Below are 24,149 nucleotides of genomic sequence, written 5' to 3'. Positions count from 1 at the left end.
TTTGTGACAGTGCTACTAATTCCATCTCCACTATAAGACTCTCTCCCTTTTAAAACCTTTCTTTCTTTCTTTATTTGGTGTTTAACGTCGTTTTCAACCACCAAGGTTATATTGCCACGGGGAAAGGGGGGAGATGGGATAGAGCCACTTGTTAATTGTTTCTTGTTCACAAAAGCACTAATCAAAAATTTGCTCCAGGGGATTGCAACGTAGTACAATATATGACCTTACTGGGAGAATGCAAGTTTCCAGTACAAAGGACTTAACATTTCTTACATACTGCTTGACTAAAATCTTTACAAAAATTGACCATATTCTATACAAGAAATACTCAACAAGGGTAAAAGGAGAAACAGAATCCGTTAGTCGCCTCTTACGACATGCTGGGGAGCATAGGGTAAATTCTTCCTCCTAACCCGCGTTTTTTTTTTGAGACCTTAATACCTCAGATTTGTAGGTCCTAAAGCAGAGGTACAGTGGAACCCCCCTATTAAGACCCACAATTAAGACTTCCTCCCTGTTAAGACCTCACTTTTTTTTTAGATGTTCTGTTAATAAACTCTGTAAATTTACCTCCATTTGATGAAGACCCCCTCCTTTTTAGGACCTGATTAAGATTTGTTGAGGTCTTAACAGGTGGAAGGAGGGGGGGGGGGGGGGGAATTCGACTGTATCAACGTATTACCAACTAACCTGGTTACTGTAGACATCCAGAACGTAGTAGGCATGGACGGTGGTCTGGTGGTGGCTGCGGTGATATTCGCCGCTCTCTGGATTGGCACTGCACACAATCAACACAAACATTTTCCTTGAGCATCTAATCATTTGCATCCCATCAGCTGTGCAGAACCAACAAAAGTTTCTAACCATTTCAATATCCAACACTCCTGTTTTCCACAATTTTGTTGTGTTTTAGCTAGAACAGTTTTGAATATAATAAAGACGACACAAAAATAGAAAGTGAAAGAAAGATACCACAGAGGATCCCCTCTTGTAAGACCCTTGATCTAACACTTCCCCCCTTTTCTTTCTTTATTTGGTGTTTAACGTCGTTTTCAACCACGAAGGTTATATCGCGACGGGGAAAGGGGGGAGATGGGATAGAGCCACTTGTCAATTGTTTCTTGTTCACAAAAGCACTAATCAAAAAATTGCTCCAGGGGCTTGCAACGTAGTACAATATATTACCTTACTGGGAGAATGCAAGTTTCCAGTACAAAGGACTTAACATTTCTTACATACTGCTTGACTAAAATCTTTACAAAAATTGACTATATTCTATACAAGAAACATTTAACAAGGGTAAAAGGAGAAACAGAATCCGTTAGTCGCCTCTTACGACATGCTGGGGAGCATCGGGTCAATTCTTCCCCCTAACCCGCGGGGGGTAAAAGGAGAAACAGAATCCGTTTGTCGCCTCTTACGACATGCTGGGGAGCATAGGGTAAATTCTTCCCCCTAACCCGCGGGGGGTAAAGGAGAAACAGAATCCGTTAGTCGCCTCTTACGACATGCTGGGGAGCATCGGGTAAATTCTTCCCCCTAACCCGCGGGGGGAATCGAACCCCCTTTTAACACCTTGCTCATTCAAATTTTCTGTTCATGTCCTCTGAAAAGAGTTGGGAGAACAAAATCTGTATTGTTAACTAAGTTAGGTCCACTCAGAAGAGAAAAAAACCCACTAACTAAATAAATACTGTATAATATTATTCATTTAACAGAAAGGCCAAACTCAGATTCTATTTAGTAACTGATTGACACATGCGTAAGTGATGCAACTCCATTATATATATAATATATATATGTAAGCTACACATGGCCAAAATCTAAACTTGTTGATGATTTCAGCCTACTTGTTAAGTACTGTCCTGAAACAATACAAAGAGTGAAATTCTTTGGAAAACTGAAAAACAATCAACTTATGCAATGTACAACAACAGAACATTGACACAAATCAGCAACTGAATCTTATTTTCCAAAATCAAAGTAAAGCTTTGACAACAACAAAATCCCTGTGTATTAGTTAACCTTAGAATTCGTTTTGCATTGTTAATTATTAAATTATCATTGCCATTCCATAAATTAAAACTATTCATTTTTATTTTTGCAGGTTTAAGAATGTTTGCAGTCTATCCGTTTTGGATTCCAAATGCATTGTATAAAAATAAAAGTTGCTCAAAGTCGAACAGAAAACTTCCTAGGTCTGGTTGTTAGAGTGGCATGAAATAAAGAGGGATTAAGGGGGGCATGGGGTGGGGGTGGGTGTTGCAAAAAAATATGTAATGGCATACTTGTACATATATTACAGTCCACAAAATGTGGTAAACAGAGGGAGAGTGTGTGTGGTTGTGTGTAAATCAGCTGCGATGTCTTGAATGAACTCCACACACAAAGTTCAGTAGTATCATTTAAATCAAAGGAAAATTGTAAAAAAGAAAAAAAAGAAGCAACACAACTACCTATACACACATACACATGATGAATATGTCTTAACCAATGGACACATGCATAAAAAATGATCTCAAAACAATGACCGATAAAATTTAAAAAAAAATTTTTGTTTGTTTTAAAGAAAACCGTCTGAAGCTAAATTTATATTTCTATCACAAAAATAAATGATGAGAAATTAAAAACAGTTCATGTGTCATACAACAGATTACACAGACACGATAACAAGAGCGTACGCCAGTACATAAAGTCAACAAAATATATGAAACAGTAAACAATGGGTGACCATGAAAAGGGGACCAAGTTGCTCACCTCTGAATAGCCTTCCCTCTAAGCAAACTGTGATACATACAAACAAAACTAGAGGTGATACACCACTAGACAGACATTCCTATACGGCCTACATGCCTACTCCTCTGTTACACAACTAGACAGATATTACTATACGGCCTACATGGCTACTCTATGTTCCATTCGGATTCCTAAAGTGCCACTCTTGCCCCTCATATCAATTCACTGTACATCCACTTCTCTCTCTTTTTTTAACTCAAAGTGAACAGTAATAAAGTCAAGCAGACAAACCATACCTAACAACCAAAACAAGTGTGCTTGTACATGTACCAGCAATTAACATACGCGTACACACACATGCACTTCGACACACACACACACACACACACACACACATGCACTTACACACACACACCCACACCCCCCACACACACACACATATACTCACTCCACCCAGACTGTCACTAAGATTCAGTAAAACAAGCAAGACCTCAAGAGCAAGTGTCCCTCCCCCCCCCCCCCCCCCCTCAACCATTTCTTGCTACTTTAAATGTTGACTTGCAACCGAAAGCAAGCAGCATACTGAGGAGAACCACAAAATCCCACCACAACAGTACCATGTTTAAAGAAAATCCACATTTTCCACAATAAAACTTCATATACATCTCATTATCAGCTGACACAAATAACATCGCACCATTCCACCCCACCCCCCTCCATCTAGCTGCAATGCTATAAAATTGATAGGAGTGTATGAATGTCTACCCATTCCCAGAGGAAAATAAACAATGGCTTTTATGCAATAAATACTGTATCAAATTTTAAAAAATAGTATCTTTTGTTCTCCTCATCATTCCATAAGTGCAGATCTACAACCTTCCACAACAATACTTACCATATTACATCTCTAGCACTTACAGGCAATCATATTGCTTTGCCCATTCTATGCAGTCGTCATCTCAAAAGCTACTAAAACTATTTCATAGTTCTTAAATCCTATAGACAATCTACTTACATCCCAGCCAATGTACACAAACAAGTGCTCCAAATAAAAAATAAAATAACATTTAAACAAGAAGGGCAAAGCCCATACGACTCACATGCTTTACACATTTTTCCTACCAAAATACATGTGACCTTGACCCAAGGTCAAGGTCATCCAAGGTCATGCAACACAAAGCTGTTAATTCAAGACATAGGAAGTACAATGGTGCTTATTGGCTCTTTCTACCATGAGATATGGTCACTTTTAGTGGTTCACTACCTTATTTTGGTCACATTTCATAAGGGTCAAAGTGACCTTGACCTTGATCATATGTGACCAAATATGTCTCATGACGAAAGCATAACATGTGCCCCACATAATATTTAAGTTTGAAACAGTTATCTTCCATAGTTCAGGGTCAAGGTCACTTCAAAATATGTATACAATCCAACTTTGAAGAGCTCCTGTGACCTTGACCTTGAAGCAAGGTAAACCAAACTGGTATCAAAAGATGGGGCTTACTTTGCCCTATATATCATATATAGGTGAGGTATTGAATCTCAAAAACTTCAGAGAAAATGGGAAAAATGGGAAAAATAGCTGTTTTTTAGGCAACATTTATGGCCCCTGCGACCTTGACCTTGAAGCAAGGTCAAGATGCTATGTATGTTTTTTGGGGCCTTGTCATCATACACCATCTTGCCAAATTTGGTACTGATAGACTGAATAGTGTCCAAGAAATATCCAACGTTAAAGTTTTCCGGACGGACGTCCGGACGTCCGGACGGACGGACGGACGGACGGACGGACGGACGACTCGGGTGAGTACATAGACTCACTTTTGCTTCGCATGTGAGTCAAAAAACACTATATCCACACTGTGAAGAAATGTCATCATATCCTTGCATTCATAAACTGTTGTACGCACAGTGGTACCTGTGATGAAGGGACTCCCCTGGGACCAGTCAAGAGTGTCCTTACATTGCAAGTGGCCTTTCATGGCAGGTTTATTTTGGGGAAAAGTTAACAAAGAGACAACAGAAGACATCCTTTCATGGGCAGTCAATCAATATGAGGCTTATATCGCGCGTATTCTGTGGGTACAGTTCTAAGCGCAGGGATTTATTTTTTTATTTTTTTTATTTGTATTTTATGCAATTTATATCGCGCACATATTCAAGGCGTAGGGATTTATTTATGCCGTGTGAGATGGAATTTTTTTACACAATATATCACGCATTCACATCGGCCAGCAGATCGCAGCCATTTCGGCGCATATCCTACTTTTCACGGTCTATTATTCCAAGTCACATGGGTATTTTGGTGGACATTTTTATCTATGCCTATACAATTTTGCCAGGAAAGACCCTTTTGTCAATCGTGGGATCTTTAACGTGCACACCCCAATGTAGTGTACACGAAGGGACCTCTTTTTTTTCGTCTCATCCGAAAGACTAGCACTTGAACCCACCACCTAGGTTAGGAAAGGGGGGAGAAAATTGCTAACGCCCTGACCCAGGGTCGAACTTGCAACCTCTCGCTTCCGAGCGCAAGTGCGTTACCACTCGGCCACCCAGTAGTGTCCTCTTATTAGAGGGGCCCCACATAGCAGGTACCACTGTACAACAAAAGTGCAACTTTCATTTGATTCACCTGTTCTACCATTTCCTTGACACTACAGGAGTGTTCTGTTGCACTAACTGCTGACAGTAAATGCTGCTGGTGAGCTGGTGCAATGGTACAACAGTCACACAGAAAAATGTCACAACCAAACTTGCACAAAAACTTACAACACAATCATTTTGTATACTATAATACTGTCTTGCTAGACCTCTTCTATTGTTGTTTTATAAGACTTGACAGAACTTGGAAAGAAAATTTGAAGACCAAAGACAACAAGGAGTACACTCATTATGCTTACTCAGTGCTGTTCCTCTTCCAAATCCCCTAGTGCCTTCCACAAAATACCATGATAAAGAGTGACTAAGTTACTAATTGCTTCCATTTACAGCCCATTACCCCACCACCCAGCATTTCTCTCCCCTCTACAGATGACAGTGGATGAGAGAAATAATGAAAACTGAAACAAGGATTTGTTCAAGGTCCGCCATAATCCAACCCTCTCTCCCTGGTTAGTAAATGTTGTGTTATAAAAATCCGTTTCAAGAAAAAGAAGATAACAATTTGAGAAGAATCTCACTTTGTGGGAAGTTTGTAGAGATAGCCCCGCCCCTCTGTGCTCCACACCACCACGCGATCCACACTGAGAAAATGGCCGCCTGCCCATCGCTCGCCGCATCGATTAGATTCAGAGCAGAGCAAGGTGAAGTCACTGGCATCGTAGATCTGTTAAAGTCAAACAGAAGCATCCAACAAAGTTTATCATTGTAACGATCAAGTGAAAGTTACAGGTTAGGTGGTATTATCACAGGTAAGTGGTCTTAAAACTCTAGCAATTGCCTCAGCAAAATATTCAAACTAATTTGGGATTGGAAAATTCAACACTGCATTTTTTCCCTTTTGATTAGATATAAAACCAGCAGATAGTCTCAGTCTTTTCCAGCCTTGGAGGCGATAACTTCTAGGTGTCATTATAATTCAACTCTATATTACATCCTGCAAATATCACATTGACATGTACCACCACCCGGAAAAAATAAAGATTCAATGCATATATGCCTTTGAATGTTTACCAAAAGAAAGTCAGAAGATTCAAATTGAAGAGAATGTATACAGAAAGAAAGCTGAGGGTCAAGGCCTTTTGCTTCATCACAGATCTGACTACACACACACACACATGTAAATACAGAGGAACCTCCCTTTTAAGACCCCCCAATTTAAGACTTTCTCCCTTTTAAGATCCTGTTTTCTCAGTCGTTTTGTTCACAACCTCTGTAAATTTACCCCCATTTTAAGGCTTCCTCCTTTTTAAGACCTAATTTTTCTCAGATTTTTGGAGGTCTTAATAGGGGGGTTTCAATGTATTATTAAAGAATACATTCCCCACATTCCAACCTGTAACACTGAACTGATAAGAACCTGTACTATTTCTGTGCTTTACTCGTCACAGTCGAATTTTCTGAGCAGTACAAGAGAGCACATTTCATGAGCTAACATTCAACTAGTAGTTCACACAGTGAGGAAAGAAACCAAAACTAGTTAAGCTGACAGGACAAGGGGGGGGGGGGGGGGGAAGTGTTTCATATCACCAAAATAATACACTCTTGTGCAATTCAAGCTTTCCTTCTATATTAGTAGATGTCTCAAAGACAGTTCTAAAAATGTAAACATTTGCATTTTCAAAACTGCATAGCAGCACATGTGACCAATTTTTCTCTTTCGAAGTGAGAGAAATCATCTTGCAATAACACTGAGTTTGAATTACCATTTTTTGTTTCCCCACAGTAATGTCTCAGCAACTGACACGGAGTAATTTTTTCTTTGAGTGTAAAACAGTATATTTATTGCTGGCAGCTGAAAACACCAGTAAAACTACCGATTCTCAAAGGTTAACTGTTTGTCAAATAATTCCACAGTCTAACAGATGGTACATATAGATAAACCATTCATCACACAATTTCACAAGCTACAGTGCTTCTAAAAACCTCATCTTAATCAGTGTGCAAAAAAACTGACTTAATTTGAAACACCCACACAACAGAAGACCTGTAATGATGAACGTGTTCATGTTTTGGTGGCACAGACGTACAGTGCCAGTGAAAATATTAATGACCGTTAAACCCAGACCTGGGAACCCCTGTTTTGCACTTTGAGTATTCTCAAACAAACTTGGTGTATTTTCAAAAAAATGAGCGTACTCCACACAGCGTTAGCACATCCATGATTAAAACATGCCTCATGCGCGTCCGTCACACCGTTAATTAAGTTTACCTATATATTTAAAACAAATGCTTTTTTCAATTTTTACTGACATAAACTGTACCGTATTTGACGGACTACAAGCCGCGACTTTTAAAAAAAATATCTTATTGCGGCTTATAAAAAGATGCGGCTAAAACGTTACCTAAACTTGAATAGCATTCACCTAATGGAAATCGCCGTGGATTTTCATTTCGCTCAATTAGCGAAAACCGGTACTTTATTAGCTCTCTACTCAAGACTCGGCGCTTTTCTCTTTCTTTTGCGAATCTTCGTTTGTCAACAAGTCGTCGTGACAAGCGTACAGAGAAACACCGGATGTATCAGGATCTCACGCGCGAGATTTCGTTTTTTTGTGTCTCGCGATAGTTGGAGGAGTTGGAGGAGCAAGAGCCGCCATGGTGTGTTTTCGTCTGCTCGAAATGTGCGCAAAAGTTGTAAATCATACAATACAATACAATACAATACAATACAATACAATACAATAACTTTATTAATCTCTAAAAGAGAAATTACATTGCTGAGCGTTTGTGTCCGTAATAATAACATACATAAAACATTCAAAATAAACATTTGTTCTTTGTCCTGAGAAAATATAGTACATTGGTTATCACATAAGAAAGTATATTAAAAATAAATTAACATGCATCATCCCAAAAAAGCTTATTCCAGGTGGGACTACATGTGTGTGTTGGTTACAAATTGTGTGTGTGTGTGATATTTTTCTTCAAACTTTTTCACCTTTCTTCTTTGTTTCACTTGTTTATTCTCGGAGCCGATTTCGCCAAATACCGTACTTTCGTTTGCCTGGTTGTTTTGATTGATTGACACGAACCGATTATATTTTTTTCAACGGCGGCTAATATAGTGACGTAATCATGTGCCAAAATACTGGATCGGCTTCAGGATGGGCTTGTGAAGAAAAGTAGTCTAGGAATTTTTCTCGTCGTATTTTTTTCCCACTGACCGTACTGAGCGTATTCTCGACAATCATGCGTACAAAATACGGCGAAATCGTATGGGTTCCCAGGTCTGTAAACCCCATGTTCAATTGCCTATAAATTTAAAAAGTAAAGTATAAGGCTGTGCACAACATTTGCCAAAGCACAGAAACACACTGACATTTTACTTCTGCATATATGTTAGTGTAAGGTGTGCTTGTTAATAAGCAGTTGATTTGTTCAAGTACAGGTAAACTTATAGGCATTATACTGCACAGCCAAATAATCACCGTCATCTCAACATACTTCAAAATGAAAGCAAATACAAAATGTTAGTTGTGGCTGAAATTTAATGCGACCATTTAAAATTAAGATAGTTAAAGATTTTTAAAAAAGAGGGAAAGTAAATGAACAAAGCAAGGCGCAAAGTCAAGTAAGAAAACAAAACGCTCTCATTTCAAGCAGTCACAAAGTAGTCTTGTTTGCCATTTTCTTTTCAGACCGCTAATTTGCATAACAGTTTTGCACTTAGCATTAAGAGGTTCAAGCTGTTGCAAGCTACACCAACCCTGAGTCACCATATTGTATGAATACAGTCAATACATAAACCTGTGTTGTCTGCCAAGAGCAAGAAAGACAGGCAAACAGACAGGCAAACAGACAGACAGATAGATCAAGTGTGTGTGTGTGTGTGTGTGTGTGTGTGTGTGTGTGTGTGTGTGTGTGTGTGTGTGTGTGTGTGTGTGTGTGTGTGTGTTCTTTGTGTTTTACTTGGTTATACTGACAATAGTGTTATGGAAAGCAAAAGGCGTTATCATAGACAATACCATCTATACTACTAGCTCGTCATAAAAAAATAGGCATATACGTTTGAGGGCAGATCTTTATATGAGACCGTTTATTGTAAAACCAATCATATGACTGAAAAGCTAGTCCTGCCATTCATTTCCCTATCTTATTCAGAAAACAGATTGAGTTTATATGAGGAAGTGTCTATACAGTCGAACCTACAACACAGACACCCCCCAAAATCAAATTAGCAAAATCAAGGTTTGCGCGTTAAAATTGTCAAAAAAAACATAACTGCTAAAGCGAAACATGTTCTGCATGTCATTAAAAAGAACAATCCAATCTGCATCCAAAACAGTCAGTTTTGTTCACATATCTAGTCTTACAATGACGTTATTGCATACTGAGCGGTATAGGTGTCTTTCTTTGTTTAATAACTTATTTGCAAATTTTCTTCTCTTTAATTGGTTTGTCACATTTGTTGATTTATCTTTCTCCGCTTAAATTCATGCAACCTCTAGAAAAGCTAAAGCCAATCAGATCTGTCATGCTTACTTGCCAGCCGATGAGGCCCATAGCAAAGAGGAAATTTGTCACAAAAGAGCGGTATGAGACCCAAGAAGAACACGCTGAATCAAAAGCAATTCCCAGCTCCACCTTTTTTTTTTTCATTTTTGCAGCTGAAGATAATCATCTTCTGGTATCAATAGTCTTAATGGATAATCACACATGTTAGCTATATAATATAGATATACACAAAAAAGCAAAGCACTTTTACTACCCTAGCTGTTTGGCCCACAGATGATATCGCAACATGACATTTTTTTACCAACTTTGTCAGTTTGGACTCAACTCTGTGTGGTTCAGATATTATTTAAAAAAAAAAGAGGAAATAAAATACATCTGGAGAAAGAGCTAAATCAGACACATTTGTTTGAGTCCGACTGAATCACATGAAATGTTAATTCAGATAAATGCAAGACTCCTAAAAACAGGCTTATGCAGCTAATGTGATCAAGTTGTTCATTGTATGTCTTCATGGGTGAAAATTCAACCAAAGTTCTTTGCCAAACTCCTTAGAATGTGTTGCTTTTCTGGTTTAAACGGCAGCTCTGTGGAAAAAGCTTGTTTAGTTACAGCTTCTGATATAGAAGTATCCTGAATGATGACCATGAGGTAACAAGCAGCATCCAGAGGTTTGTAGGCTGACAAATAAAAGGCAAGAAGTGTTAGGCAGCTGAAAAAGTTCATTTTCCATGTGTACGACTTCACAATCAGGATGCTCCGAGCATATAGTATGCTCTGTACTACGGGGGATGATGAAGACACCTTACCTGTTTATCATGCTGTGTGTGGTGAAACAACAGACCGTGTGAGCTATTGTTCTTAAAGATATCTTCCTTACATAGAAAACAATGATGTAAACGAGGGACCACATATTTGCCTTTTACAATATGGGATAAGAGCTTGAACACATACCAAAATTCCAACATCCTCGCTTACCCCTGTGCAGAGCTAGAATTCTTTACTGAATTAATTTTGCACATTATCACTGAACATTGTCAGACATAAAATTAAGTCAGCATACAACAACAAAAAAACACACACAATTCCCACTGCTTGCAGGAAACTGGCAGGCATTTGACGTTTGGTATGTGTCCCAGTAAAAGGATGCTCTTGTCTTTTGTAAAACTGGACAGATCTATGGTGATTTACAAGATTACTTATATCGGGAAGGAACACATCTTCAATGATAAACAAAATCAACTACAAAAAATAACTGAAGCTCAGCATTTGCATGCTTGAATGAATAAACTTAGAAGGGCTGCAATGATGTTGGGGGGAAATCAGGAATAACCATTAGTTGTAATGCAGCTCTGGGTCAGTTAACACGAAACCAATAATATAAAAGTTAATTTTGCAATGCAACTTTCCCCACAAACAAACCTTTTAAGTGAAAAGAATAATTACAATTCAAATTAAATGAGTAAACAAACAACTAACAACCATAAATTACAGATGCGATACTTCAAATAAACACATAATATCATGCTTTTTCTATTGGGGAGAAGTAAGACTTTGGTCAGTACCAAATTCCTTTTGGAATCTTTCTAATGCAGCCATGTTAAACAGCGAGAGACAGTAAAGAAACCGAGTTGTCATCAGAACAGAATAAATCATAATAGAACAAAGAGCATACCGATGATTGTGTAACAGTTAAAGACAGCATACAAATCTACAAATCATGTCAGATAAACCAAAAAGCCATGTACAGGTGTGACCTCTAGTCTAGGTCTAATTGAAATGCAGATGAGATGTGTCTCTTACCCCGTGCACAGTTCTGCCACACAACTGTTCAAAATTATAAACCTTTTGAAGGGAAAACAGACAATGAACAGAATTAGACAATGAAAGAATGATCGTAATAGGCATGAAAGTGAACAAACAGACCCGTTCTGTATAAACAACCACACTAAAGCTTAAGTTCCAAGGTAAACTAAACCATTTTCTTTACGTTCAAAAGTGCACATCCAAGCATGACAAAAACAACCACAAAAACATGACTTGAAGTTGAAGATACTGAACAAACATGACTTAAAGATAATGAACAAACATGACTTGAAGATACTGAAACGAACATGACTTGAAGAAAAAGGAACAAACAATCAAACAAGCACAAATAACAATTTGACCAGTGGACAACATAAGAAAGCATTAAGAGAAAAAGTGCACTTAAAAGCACTAGAAACACAGCACTGACAATGAACAAACGGATCAATAAGGCTTGGGAAAAAAGGGAATAAAAGAACTCTGTACACAGAATCACTAAGAATAGAAATATAAGTCACTCTACTACTACTGTCTGATTTTTTTTAATAAACTTATAATAGAATAAGTAGTAAAACAAACACACAGGATTATTTCTATAAAAACTCTACCAAACCGGCCGTTGTTCAAAACTTCAGTCATTTGAACAATGTTAGTGTAGTTCAGCTTACTTTCTTATTTCAATTTTACGCACAATGTGGTTCGGAAGCAGGCAAATTTGTCTCAGTACAAGGCAGTTCTCCACGCTCAAAATGATTCTGTCAGTTCAGGGCTGAACAAAAATGTGACTACCACAGAGTACAGAATAGATCTAAAGTTTAATACAACTTTCATTTACACAAAACCAAAACTATATTTTACAGAGTTGCTGAAGTGGCGTGAAAAGCTTACTGAGATGAAGCTAGCCTGATTCCCAACCACAGAAATTTAGATCAAGTCCTGGTGTATACTAACTACGTATGAAACACAACACACTTGTGATCATTCGGCAATGGTCACTGGATTACATGAGTACTTCTTTATGTTAAAAGTTTATGCTGCACCCTTGTAAGTGAAAGACAACATCACTACATACCGGACAGCGGCAGGTGCTGCCACAAAAAAGGAGGGGTTCATAAATGACAGAATGTTGACAATATATATCAGCAAAATGAAAACAAGCACACACCTGCCAGTATTTGGAGCACACGATCAGCACAGTGCGTTGGTTGAAAGGGCAGCAAGTCAGAGTCTGAGCGTTCAGGGATCGAATCTGTTTTGATTCGTCTTCTAGCTTCACCTGCACAGACAAAAAATATAATATAGCTGCTTATGCATAGCAGTTAGAAACTTCCACACACTTTAACTCTGCAGATTTTTGTTTGTTTGTTTTGGTCTTGGTTTTAAGACTTCACCGGCATTTTGCAAGCGAGTAGCCACACGATCTTGAGATCTTCTTCTTGTCGTTCGCTGTTCTGATCTTGAGATAAGTTCATTATCTGTTTCATAAGTGTTTGTCTGTCTACTTCAAAGAGCTTTGGGTCGACGCACCAGTAAATGTAACGTTTTGTTTTGTCAAGAATAAACGTTCCAATTACCTACCATTCTTGTTTCATTGATTTTGGTTTAGTGTTTTCTCAAATTTTTATGCATTAGCATTTTCTTCCATCTTAACTTCAAATTCAATGTGTTATCTTTTAACTCACTAATTTTACACTGCATACATCACAAGAAGGATTTGTGCACACAACTGTGAGTATAAGTAACATAGCTCTCCAATTCCTCCTCCATCCCCGTCCCAAGCCTAGTGCTTCTGGGCAGCTCTGTTTCTTCCTCTGCAGCATTAACTTGCTAAGACTTTTAACTTGTTAAGACTTATACATGCATGTACACTTAATTTTGTATGACCATTATATGTATAACCGTTAGGGTAGCCATATGCGGTTTCCTGGTCTCTGGGTGGTTCATTCACCTTAGAGTCATTCTCACAGATGGTCCACACTTTGACTGCCCCAGAGTTGGAAATTGCCAGGATAACATCATCTGAAAATTAAAGTATTACCCATTATGATTCTGAAAGTAAACACAAGACAAATAAATATATGTAAACATATTTATGGACTGACAATTTGTCAGTGATTAACAGGGCTTTAAAAACATCAAAATTTGAAATAAAGAAGCGATGATGTTAGATCTTATCATTACCGCACTGCCGTATTCAGTTATGATTAACATCATCCCTTGTTCACTTCAATGCTTGTTATTCTCTCAAGTCCCTCCGAGAGTGGTTCCGCATACCTCTAACTCACTCTTTTTGCACAGTTATGCTGTCTATATGTACAGCATTTACTTCCCTTTGTTTTTCAGATTATATAATAAAGTGTTTGTTCTTGTTCTTTGACCAGGGGGCCCGGGTAGCTCAGGTGGTAGAGCCCTGGACTTGTGATCGAAAGGTCGCTGGTTCGAATCCGGTCCGGGACGGACACGGGTCAACTTTATGTGCAGACCCAGAGATGGTATCCATCTCCCACCCCGGTGTCACCACAATGGCACGTTAAAGATCTTGGTCATTCTACCATAAGTGCAGATGGCTGATACAGGCAAATCCGGATAAGACGAAATTGAAGGGACCGAATTGTTATTGTGTCCTATCCGAAATTTCGACTTGGTCATAGTACAGTGGAACCCCTCTCTAGCGACCTTGAAAATGTTGACAAAAATCGGTCCTTATGGAGGGGGGTCCTTACAGAGGGAGGGGGCGGGGCCACAAAGAAAGTCACCTCAGATTTTCTTAAAAAAAGAAAACAGAGAAGTTTGAGTTGCTGACGACCGTTTCCTCAAGCAAACTGCTTCGATTTCATGTTTGACATTGTCGATGGTGTCCACCAGTTCTGGTGCATGTTTCAATGCAAAAAGAGTTAGTTTCTGAGCAAGCATTTCTTTACAGCAGTCCCTGCAATGATGAAGGCCCTCCGAGAAAGAGAGTGAAAAATCGGCCACCGTTCTCAGCATCGCGTATCTGTGTGTAACCTCTTTCATTGACAAGATACTCTTGTTTCCCTGCAGCCTTGACCAGTGAGTCGGTTACCTAATCTGTGAACCCTTCAGTTGTGTTGCTTTGTCAAAAGTTAGACACAGTCAACTAGTTTTGCTCTGAGTGAACAGTGCAGCTGGCCTCAATTAGCCGGTGACACCTCTCTGGCCACAGCACCAAACAGTACATGGCTGGGGGGAGAGAGAGAGAGAGAGAGGGGGGGTAGCTGGCTAAACTCAGTGGGGTGTCCGGTGTCACTGAAGTCAGCAGGAAGAGCATTGGAGAGAAATAGAGAGGTGTACTCTTCCAAACAATTTCCAAGGATCAGTTGTCAGGGCTTAGGGTAGTCAGTGAGGGAGAGTGAGAGCGGTTTGTGTACAGTCCGACTGAAGAGTGAAAAGTCACTGCCACAAGATCGGCATGCAGTCAATAAAGCCAGACAAGAAGAATGATTATGACATGCGGCTCTATCTGCTGTTTTTTGTTTTATTCAAACTGGTTTTCAACGCTTATTCTCACAAAGCATCTGCACACCTGCCTCTGCCTCTGTGCTGTGTTTGTGTGGCTGCTTTCGTATGATGTCAGTGCATGGTGAGTGCGTTCACTGCCTTGTCACCACTTCCCCACCTTTTTCAGAATGTTTTCTTGGAGTTGGATAATTCTCCTTACTCCTCGCCCCCTCCTTACTCCTCGCCCCCTCCTAACTTCAGTTCATACTTTATTGCGTGCCGACTGACCAGTCGGTGTGGCGTCCGTGTAGAGAAGAAGGGAATAAGGTTACACAATGCGCTAGTGTGAGACGCCAAGTTTCGTGTTTCGAGTTGCTGTAGTAAATATAGAGTAAACTTTGTCTTTGGGACTGACTTTCTGTTGTGTGCTATCCGTCTTTCGACTTACGTAAGAGAAATCCCATTTCGAGCTCAGGGTACTTTGTACACATAGATAAAGAGGGATAATTCCGGACCAGAATTTCTTTGTGTGCTAAGCGAATTTTTGACTTAACCGTTTGTGAGTTAGCTGGATTTGCCTGTACCACCAAAACACGCATACATCAAAAGCCGTGAGGGCGTAAAAACTCGAATCGTATAAACCAATTCATGTCCAATATAGGCAATTCAGACCTGATGGACAATAAGTCCCTTAAAATTTACTGTTCTTTGACGACAAACGGTGGAAGGAGAAATGAAGACCCTGAACCATACGTGGGGTACCATCCAGAGACTGGCCCAGAACAGACAGGAGTGGAGGTCCTTCGTTGCTGCCCTACATGCCAACCGGCAAAACGGGCGATAAGTAAGTGAGTCTTGTTCTTACCCTGTCTATTGGGTGGCTGAATCTGGCACGAGGCACTTATCCAATCAGGAGCCACTCTGGAGCACAGGCTGTGGAGAATCTCAAAGGTCTGAGGGTGCAAGATGAGCACCTCCGGGTAGTATCCGTTGCACAGCAAGCGCATTGCCTTGCTGGACCTGAAGTGGTGGGCCTGGAACAAAAATTAGTGGAGTTGTTACCTGTATGAACTATGATTGTTATTACCCTGCCATTTAGGCAGCTATAAACGCCGCTTTCGGGGGAGGCATGCTTGTTTTTTTTCGTGTTTCTATAACCCACTGAATTCTGACATGGATTACACTTTTTACAGGATCTTTTCCGTGCGCACTTGGTCTTGTGCTTGAAGGGGGATAGTGCACTTGCAGGTACACACAAAAGTTGACATGGGAGATCAAAAAATCTCCACATTTAGCCCACCAGGCGCCGCCGAGATTCAAATACGCAACCTTCCGCACAGGAGGCCGGCATCTTATCCACTAGGCCATTGCACACACCGAGGCATGAGCTTATTTCTCACAAAATGTTAACATTGCTAACTTAAAAGAGAACAACACACATTTCTGTAAATTCTGGACCTTTTAGTTGACTTTTTAAAAACCTGTGCACAAGCCTCCATGCAACCAGAATTGGCACAAGCTAAAAATGTACGAACTACAAAAGATTTAGTGAAACGGTTTGGTTTTTTTCAGCATGTTGTCCTGACCATCCTTTGGTCCAGTAGTACACTCTGTATTAGCTAGTACCGAGCCTGAAAATAAGAGCACAACAAGACATGAAACACAGAGACACACACAAGCTTACAATTAAACAAGCACCCCCCCCCCCCTCCACACTCACCATTATGTCTGTGTGCACTGCAGGCATTTTGGTGTGTTCAATGCATCTGCCATCACTGATATCCCACAAGCACATTTCCCTGAAACAGTATATAATGGCATTGACTTTAAATCAAGTTTGAACTATCAATATAAAACACCACTAATCCCATAAAACACAAAAATTGGTTTACTATTAAAAAGCAGTCATCGTGTAGTGAAAGGGATAAGCAGACATCTTATTTCTTAAATTATAAAAAAACAACAAAAAAAACAAAAAAAAACACCACAGCAACCAGGTTAGGTACGTTTATATATAGATCTATAATCAATATTTCGGCACGTTTGCAGCCTTCTTCGGGATGGTATTATTTTTTATTCATAAGTTCCTTAACTTCCTGATGGAAACTAAAACCACAAAACAATTTCAAAGAATCAGAGGATATGCTGCGGGAAATGACAACAGCCCAAAAGATACATCACATTAAGATCATACTTTGGTGAGATTTGTTTTCCTTTTGTGGGTAGCATCAGAACTACAGTGGAATAGGAACCCCCCTTTCTAGACCCTCATTATCAATTTAAGACCTTACTTTCTTTCTTTCTTTATTTGGTGTTTAACGTTGTTTTCAACCACGAAGGTTATATCGCGACGGGGAAAGGGGGGGAGATGGGATGGAGCCACTTGTTAATTGTTTCTTGTTCACAAAAGCACTAATCAAAAAATTGCTCCAGGGGCTTGCAACGTAGTACAATATATGACCTTACTGGGAGAATGCAAGTTTCCAGTACAAAGGACTTAACATTTCTTACATACTGCTTGACTAAAATCTTTACAAACATTGACTATATTCTATACAAGAAACACTTAACAAGGGTAAAAGGAGAAACAGAACAGGGTTCATACAGACACCTGAAAGTGAAATTCAAGGAGTATTCAAGGAGTTTTCAAGGAGTATTTCCGGTATCCCAGCTCCACCATGGCAGGCTCCAGAGAATCAATCAGGGTGGTTGCATAAGCATGTCCAAGAAATTTGGAAGCGTAGTATTCCGTTTGGACTTGCTGCCCGTTCCAGCAACGAACAAAAATGTCAAGTTGCTTCATTTTGCTGAAAAACTTTAATACAGTCGAGACCGGATGTAAGAAAGTCGTCGGGACCCACTTTTTGTCTTTCATACATCCGGTCTTTACTAAATCCGGTTAACCGGATGTATGAAAATATTGTGGATTGACTTTCATACATCCGGCCACGCGTCTGTTACTTGATAAAAGTAGGGTTTTTTTCATTATCATATCATTTTTGTATTTATTTGTTTTTTTATGTTTAAATGTTTTGATACATATCCTTGTTAGAAGAAAAGGGTTGTGAATAACAAGTGGAAAAGTACATGTACTTACATACACTGGCACAGTCAGGACAACCGATAGAAAGAGCAACTGTTTGTGTAAGAAACTGTTCTGCTTTGCATAAGGCCGTGCACTCTCCGCCCCCCCCCCCCCCCCCCCCCCCCCCCCGTCCCTCTGTGTGTGTGTGTGTGTGCGCGCGTACGTGCGTGCGCTCGCGCGCATGCCGCGTGTGTGTGTGTGTGTGTGTGTCTCAACTGTATTGTGTGTATTCCCTCCACAACCCTTTTGCGCTTTTGACAATGTTTTTGGTCGTGGAAGCTTTGTAATGACCGTTGGCGTAGCAAATAACATTTTCTGAGTTCTCTCTCTCTCTCTCCCTCTCTCTCTCTCTCTCTCTCTCTCTCTCTCTCTCTTTCTCTCTCTCTCTCTCTCTCTCTCTCTCTCTCCAAAACGCACACATTTATAACACACACACACACGCGCGCGCACTGAATACAAAAAAGTGAGTTAAACTTAAAACCAGTTTAATGGATTAAAACAACAACAACATAAAACAAGTCGCGTAAGGCGAAAATACAATATTTAGTCAAGTAGCTGTCGAACTCACAGAATGAAACTGAACGCAATGCCATTTTTCAGCAAGACCGTATACTCGTAGCATCGTCAGTCCACCGCTCATGGCAAAGGCAGTGAAATTGACAAGAAGAGCGGGGTAGTAGTTGCGCTAAGAAGGATAGCACGCTTTTCTGTACCTCTCTTTGTTTTAACTTTCTGAGCGTGTTTTTAATCCAAACATATCATATCTATATGTTTTTGGAATCAGGAACCGACAAGGAATAAGATGAAAGTGTTTTTAAATTGATTTGGACAATTTAATTTTGATAATAATTTTTATATATTTAATTTTCAGAGCTTGTTTTTAATCCGAATATAACATATTTATATGTTTTTGGAATCAGCAAATGATGGAGAATAAGATAAACGTAAATTTGGATCGTTTTATAAATTTTTATTTTTTTTTACAATTTTCCGATTTTTAATGACCAAAGTCATTAATTAATTTTTAAGCCACCAAGCTGAAATGCAATACCAAACCCCGGGCTTCGTCGAAGATTACTTGACCAAAATTTGAACCAATTTGGTTGAAAAATGAGGGCGTGACAGTGCCGCCTCAACTTTCACGAAAAGCCGGATATGACGTCATCAAAGACATTTATCAAAAAAATGAAAAAAACGTATGGGGATTTCATACCCAGGAACTCTCATGTCAAATTTCATAAAGATCGGTCCAGTAGTTTAGTCTGAATCGCTCTACACACACGCACACACAGACAGACAGACAGACACACACACACACGCACATACACCACGACCCTCGTTTCGATTCCCCCTCGATGTTAAAATATTTAGTCAAAACTTGACTAAATATAAAAAACTGAGTCACACCCACGACCAATGCCTCTGGTTCTAATTGTACAAAAAATGCCTTCCTGGGCTATTATGGCTCTTCAGTCATGACAAATTTATAACAGGCTAAAATGACTGAATAGACAAACAAAACAGATGAGTTAAACATAAAATCAGTTTAATGGATAAAATCAACAACAACAACAACAAGAACACAAAAACAACAACAAGAACATAAAAACAACAACATAAAATACAACAAAATAAAATACAACAACATAAAATACAACAACATAAAAAAAAACATAAAAAGATAACAACTGATTCACATCCATGACCAATGTCTCTGGTTATAAATGTAACAAAAATGCCTTCTGGGCTTTTATGGGTCTTCGTGACGAATTTGTAACAGGTTAAAAAAAATGATTGAATGGAGAAACAAATTAAACAGAACAACTCCTTGACAGCTATAGAATCTGGATAAAAATCAGTTGGTGGGGAAGTTTTCAGGGCATCCTCCTTTAGACTATCTTTGTGGACACCACCCGCTCAAAATGGCCACAGAGATTTCGGAGGTAAATGTTCTCCTCGGACCTGTCTACCCCATTTATCGGGAAAAGGGGTGGGTGTGGCAGCCATCCCCGCGAGCATTCGGAAGTGGCTGTGTACACCACAATGGTGGTTTGAAGGAGTGTGGCAGCCGCGAATATCTCTACATCCGAACCCCATGAGGGTGTTGTGAGCGAGATAATCACCTACATCTCCATCCACGTTTGCAGAGAAAGCCTGGTGATTCCTGCACATGGTGTCGATTATTTTTTCTCGGACAACCATGTGCTGAGCCTGGCTACCACACAAATCAAGGCTTATGGCACGATACAGGCAGTTAGAAGGGAAATTACTCTTACCACACTTTGGTGACTTGGGTCTACTTTCGTTTTCTTACAACCGGTCTTGCAACAACGCATTTGTGCTGCTCGGGACCAGAGATTTGCTTTCATACAACCGGACTTTTATACATCCGATTTTCATACAACCGGAAAATTCTAAGTAATAACAAAGAGTAGCTTCTGCCGGGACCCTGCCTACCCCTTTCATACATCCAGACTTTCATACATCCGGTGTTTTATACATCCGGTCTATACTGTATTAACATTTTTTTTGTGCCTGCACTTCAGAATTCAAGGAGGTTCAAGGAGGTTAAACACAAGAATGACCATTTTCTCCAAATTCAAGGACATTCAAGGTCCTTGAAAAGGGGGGTTGAAAATTCAAGGGGATTCAAGGAGATTCAAGGAGCGTACGAACCCTGTTCCCCCTAACCCGCGGGGGGAACCTTACTTTCAGTGTCGCACATTTCTTGTTCATAGCATCTGTAAATTCACCCCCGTTTTCAAGATTCCCTCTCCCTGATTTTCTCAGAATCAGATTGTTGGGGTCTTCAAACTCAAAGGGGGCTACCACTGTACCCTAAACCATGCCAGTGTTTTTTCCAGCCTCAGAGTCAGAGGACAAAAGGTCAGTTGGACCTAGATTGAAATTATGTACAGGCCCAATTAAGTGTCCTGCCTTTGTACGTCTGCTTGGAAGGAAGATTGATGGCCAGAAGACCTACTACATGTCAAAACTATTGTACGGTCAACCGACCAGGGATCAGACCAATGGGCAATGCATCAGATTCAGATCACATAAGTATGCGCCAATGAGTGAATGACCAAAGACCCAGGCCTGCATGGGAACAACAATGCCATGCTACAAGTACAATAATGATTTCCGGCATACCCGTTTTCAGAGGAGCTGACAATGTACTGCTGGTCAGGACTGTAACTGCCATTTGCCAAACAACTGATCGCAGCTGAGTGACCAAAGAGAAGACTGCGTGGGCACACCTGCAACAACATGAAGATCAAGATTTAGGAGCTTTTGCCTATCTTCAGGGGAAGTGGGGGAGGAGGTGCATCAGTGGTCAAATGAGAGATTATAGAGAGAGAAAACTTTCTGCACAATATTTCAGGTACTTATCTTTAAAAAAAAAATGTAAAAGGGAGGCAAAACTCACGTGCAGTTGCAATAATTCTGACACACACACATTCACACCTTCTTTCTATCTCTGATGTATACATGTATACATACACACAGTATACTGTGATATACACATTCACAAATTATTTCTATCTCTGAAACTGAGATATTAGTGACAGTGATCAGACAGAGCGACATACACCTTTCTAATACATATATTACGTTCTCCACACATGTTCTTGATACAATTCATGATTCAAGTCATGATTATGTTTCACTTACCTGCCAATCATCAGAAACATCCCAGATACAGATTTGTCCATCGTTACAGCCAGTCACAACATGCTTCATGTCCGGGGTCATCAGTATAGCAGAGATGCAGTGTGTGGGTGCATGTCGCCCCCACAGCACCATGGGAACCACTATGCTGCCGCTCGTCATTTTGACTCGACTTCAATTTCACGCAATCCAGTTTTGTTTTTCTGTTGTTAGACTTCTGTCTTGAGAAACACCACTGCAAATATAAGAATATTGATATCACTACCAGTTAATATAGACTTTCACTTTGACAAATTATACAGTGTGGAGGGGTATGTAAATTAAACATTGTAAAGCTCTGCAAGACCTGCAAGATTCTGCTCAAACTGGAAGAAATGAGAAACACAGCTGTGTATTTTAAAAGTCAAGATTTTGTTTTGTCATTTAATACTACGTCAATGTAAGGATCTGTTAGGTGTGAAGCAACGGTTAGACTATCAAATGGTAATTTATGCCGGTACTGACGTAGAAACACAAAATCTCTCAATCCACTTCGGTTGGAGCAATATCTGACAATGGCCTCGTTTTCCGTGGCACAGTCATTACCAATAATGCAAATCCCAACAAAGATAACGCCAGGAACACAATCTTTCGGCGTCTACATCTCCGTAAGTCCAACTGGTTTACTATCCACCTTATTTTTCTGCACTACGACTTCATCTTGGATGCGGACGTATGAAAATTATGTCACGTGACGCACATGTGATTTGCGTCTTATTACCAGACTCTAGTAGAGCACGAGAATACCGTCGTAGTTGTGATTGAAACGTTATCAAAGAGTTCCTTTCTTTTGCGAATATTTTTCATACACAACATACATTTTCAGATGTTTGTGCAGTTTGCATTTGTTGAACCTTTTCCAGAATTCTAAACCCATAAATAGGCGCTTGGCGTTTTTTTTTTTTTATGTGTGTGTTTGTGATGTGGATGTTATGTAAACTGTGCTTGTATACTGCAACTGTTATAGTAAATGAAAGTTACTGTGTACATCCTCTAACTCTTAATGCAGTGTTCTTTTACTGCATTACCTTTCATACCCATGGGTGGGACTGAAAAATGTCATGAATCCTGAACCAAACAACAACAAAAAGAGAAGAAAAACAAGTCGCGTAAGGCGAAAATACAACATTTAGTCAAGTAGCTGTCGAACTCACAGAATGAAACTGAACGCAATGCAACGCAGCAAGACCGTATACTCGTAGCATCGTCAGTCCACCGCGCACAGCAAAGGCAGTGAAATTGACAAGAAGAGCGGGGTAGTACTTGCGCTGAGAAGGATAGCACGCTTTTCTGTACCTCTCTTCGTTTTAACTTTCTGAGCTTGTTTTTAATCCAAACATATCATATCTATATGTTTTTGGAATCAGGAACCGACAAGGAATAAGATGAAGGTGTTTTTAAATTGATTTGGACAATTTAATTTTGATAATAATTTTTATATTTTTAATTTTCAGAGCTTGTTTTTAATCCAAATATAACATATTTATATATTTTTGGAATCAGAAAATGATAAAGAATAAGATGTACGTAAATTTGGATCGTTTTATAAAAAAAATAATTTTTTTACAATTTTCAGATTTTTAATGACCAAACTCACTCATTAGTTTTTAAGCCACCAAGCTGAAATGCAATACCAAACCCCGGCCTTTGTCGAAGATTACTTGACCAAAATTTCAACCAATTTGGTTGAAAAATGAGAGCGTGACAGTGCAGCCTCAACTTTCACGAAAAGCCGGATATGACGTCATCAAAGACATTTATTGAAAAAATGAAAAAACCGTATGGGGATTTCATACCCAGGAACTCTCATGTCAAATTTCATAAAGATCGGTCCAGTAGTTTAGTCTGAATCGCTCTACACACACACACAGACAGACAGACAGACAGACAGACACACACACACACATACACCACGACCCTCGTCTCGATTCCCCCCTCTACGTTAAAATATTTAGTCAAAACTTGACTAAATATAAAAAGGCCATAATCGAATCCGGATTACCGGCACGTACTAGAAGAATCCCACCCATGCATACCTGTTAAACACAGGTCAGAATACCTGGGGTCACAATGATGCGTGCAGAGCCAACATTATTTGTATGGTTTAGAGACCTTGCAGAAAGGTTGTACATGACACATGTCCAATGTATTCGAGTTTGTAAGTTTATGTTTCATTTGACATTCTGTTGGTTTTCATCATTTCTTCTGTTGTCTTCTAGAAGTATAGTCTTCA

The 24,149-nt window shown here is 39.6% G+C and overlaps 1 protein-coding gene across 4 annotated transcripts in view; it reads right to left on the bottom strand.

Moving 5' to 3' along the window:
• Window positions 1-22,601, bottom strand: part of LOC138968626 (WD repeat-containing protein 7-like) — a 48,445-nt gene extending 25,844 nt beyond the window's left edge. Inside the window, exons 1-10 of one of the 4 annotated variants that reach the window (XM_070341227.1) lie at window positions 22,463-22,601; window positions 21,881-22,112; window positions 21,359-21,465; window positions 16,844-16,922; window positions 15,989-16,157; window positions 13,613-13,683; window positions 12,830-12,940; window positions 11,662-11,703; window positions 5,925-6,070; window positions 694-781 (exon numbers count right to left, since the gene is read on the bottom strand). In XM_070341227.1, coding sequence (XP_070197328.1) covers window positions 694-781; window positions 5,925-6,070; window positions 11,662-11,703; window positions 12,830-12,940; window positions 13,613-13,683; window positions 15,989-16,157; window positions 16,844-16,922; window positions 21,359-21,465; window positions 21,881-22,039 — 972 coding nt within the window. In that variant the 5' untranslated portion in view covers window positions 22,040-22,112; window positions 22,463-22,601. Of the gene's footprint in view, window positions 1-693; window positions 782-2,760; window positions 2,814-5,924; window positions 6,071-11,661; window positions 11,704-12,829; window positions 12,941-13,612; window positions 13,684-15,988; window positions 16,158-16,843; window positions 16,923-21,358; window positions 21,466-21,880; window positions 22,113-22,381; window positions 22,401-22,462 lie in introns of those variants that run through there. The other 3 variants (XM_070341233.1, XM_070341239.1, XM_070341243.1) reach the window with 3 other exon arrangements.
• Between the last annotated feature and the right edge of the window lie 1,548 nt (window positions 22,602-24,149).

Source organism: Littorina saxatilis, linkage group LG1 (genome assembly GCF_037325665.1).
Source record: "Littorina saxatilis isolate snail1 linkage group LG1, US_GU_Lsax_2.0, whole genome shotgun sequence".
In the NCBI taxonomy this organism is placed as follows: domain Eukaryota; kingdom Metazoa; phylum Mollusca; class Gastropoda; order Littorinimorpha; family Littorinidae; genus Littorina; species Littorina saxatilis.
Note: the sequence above shows the minus strand (reverse complement) of the source record. Positions and strands in the feature narration are given on the sequence as shown.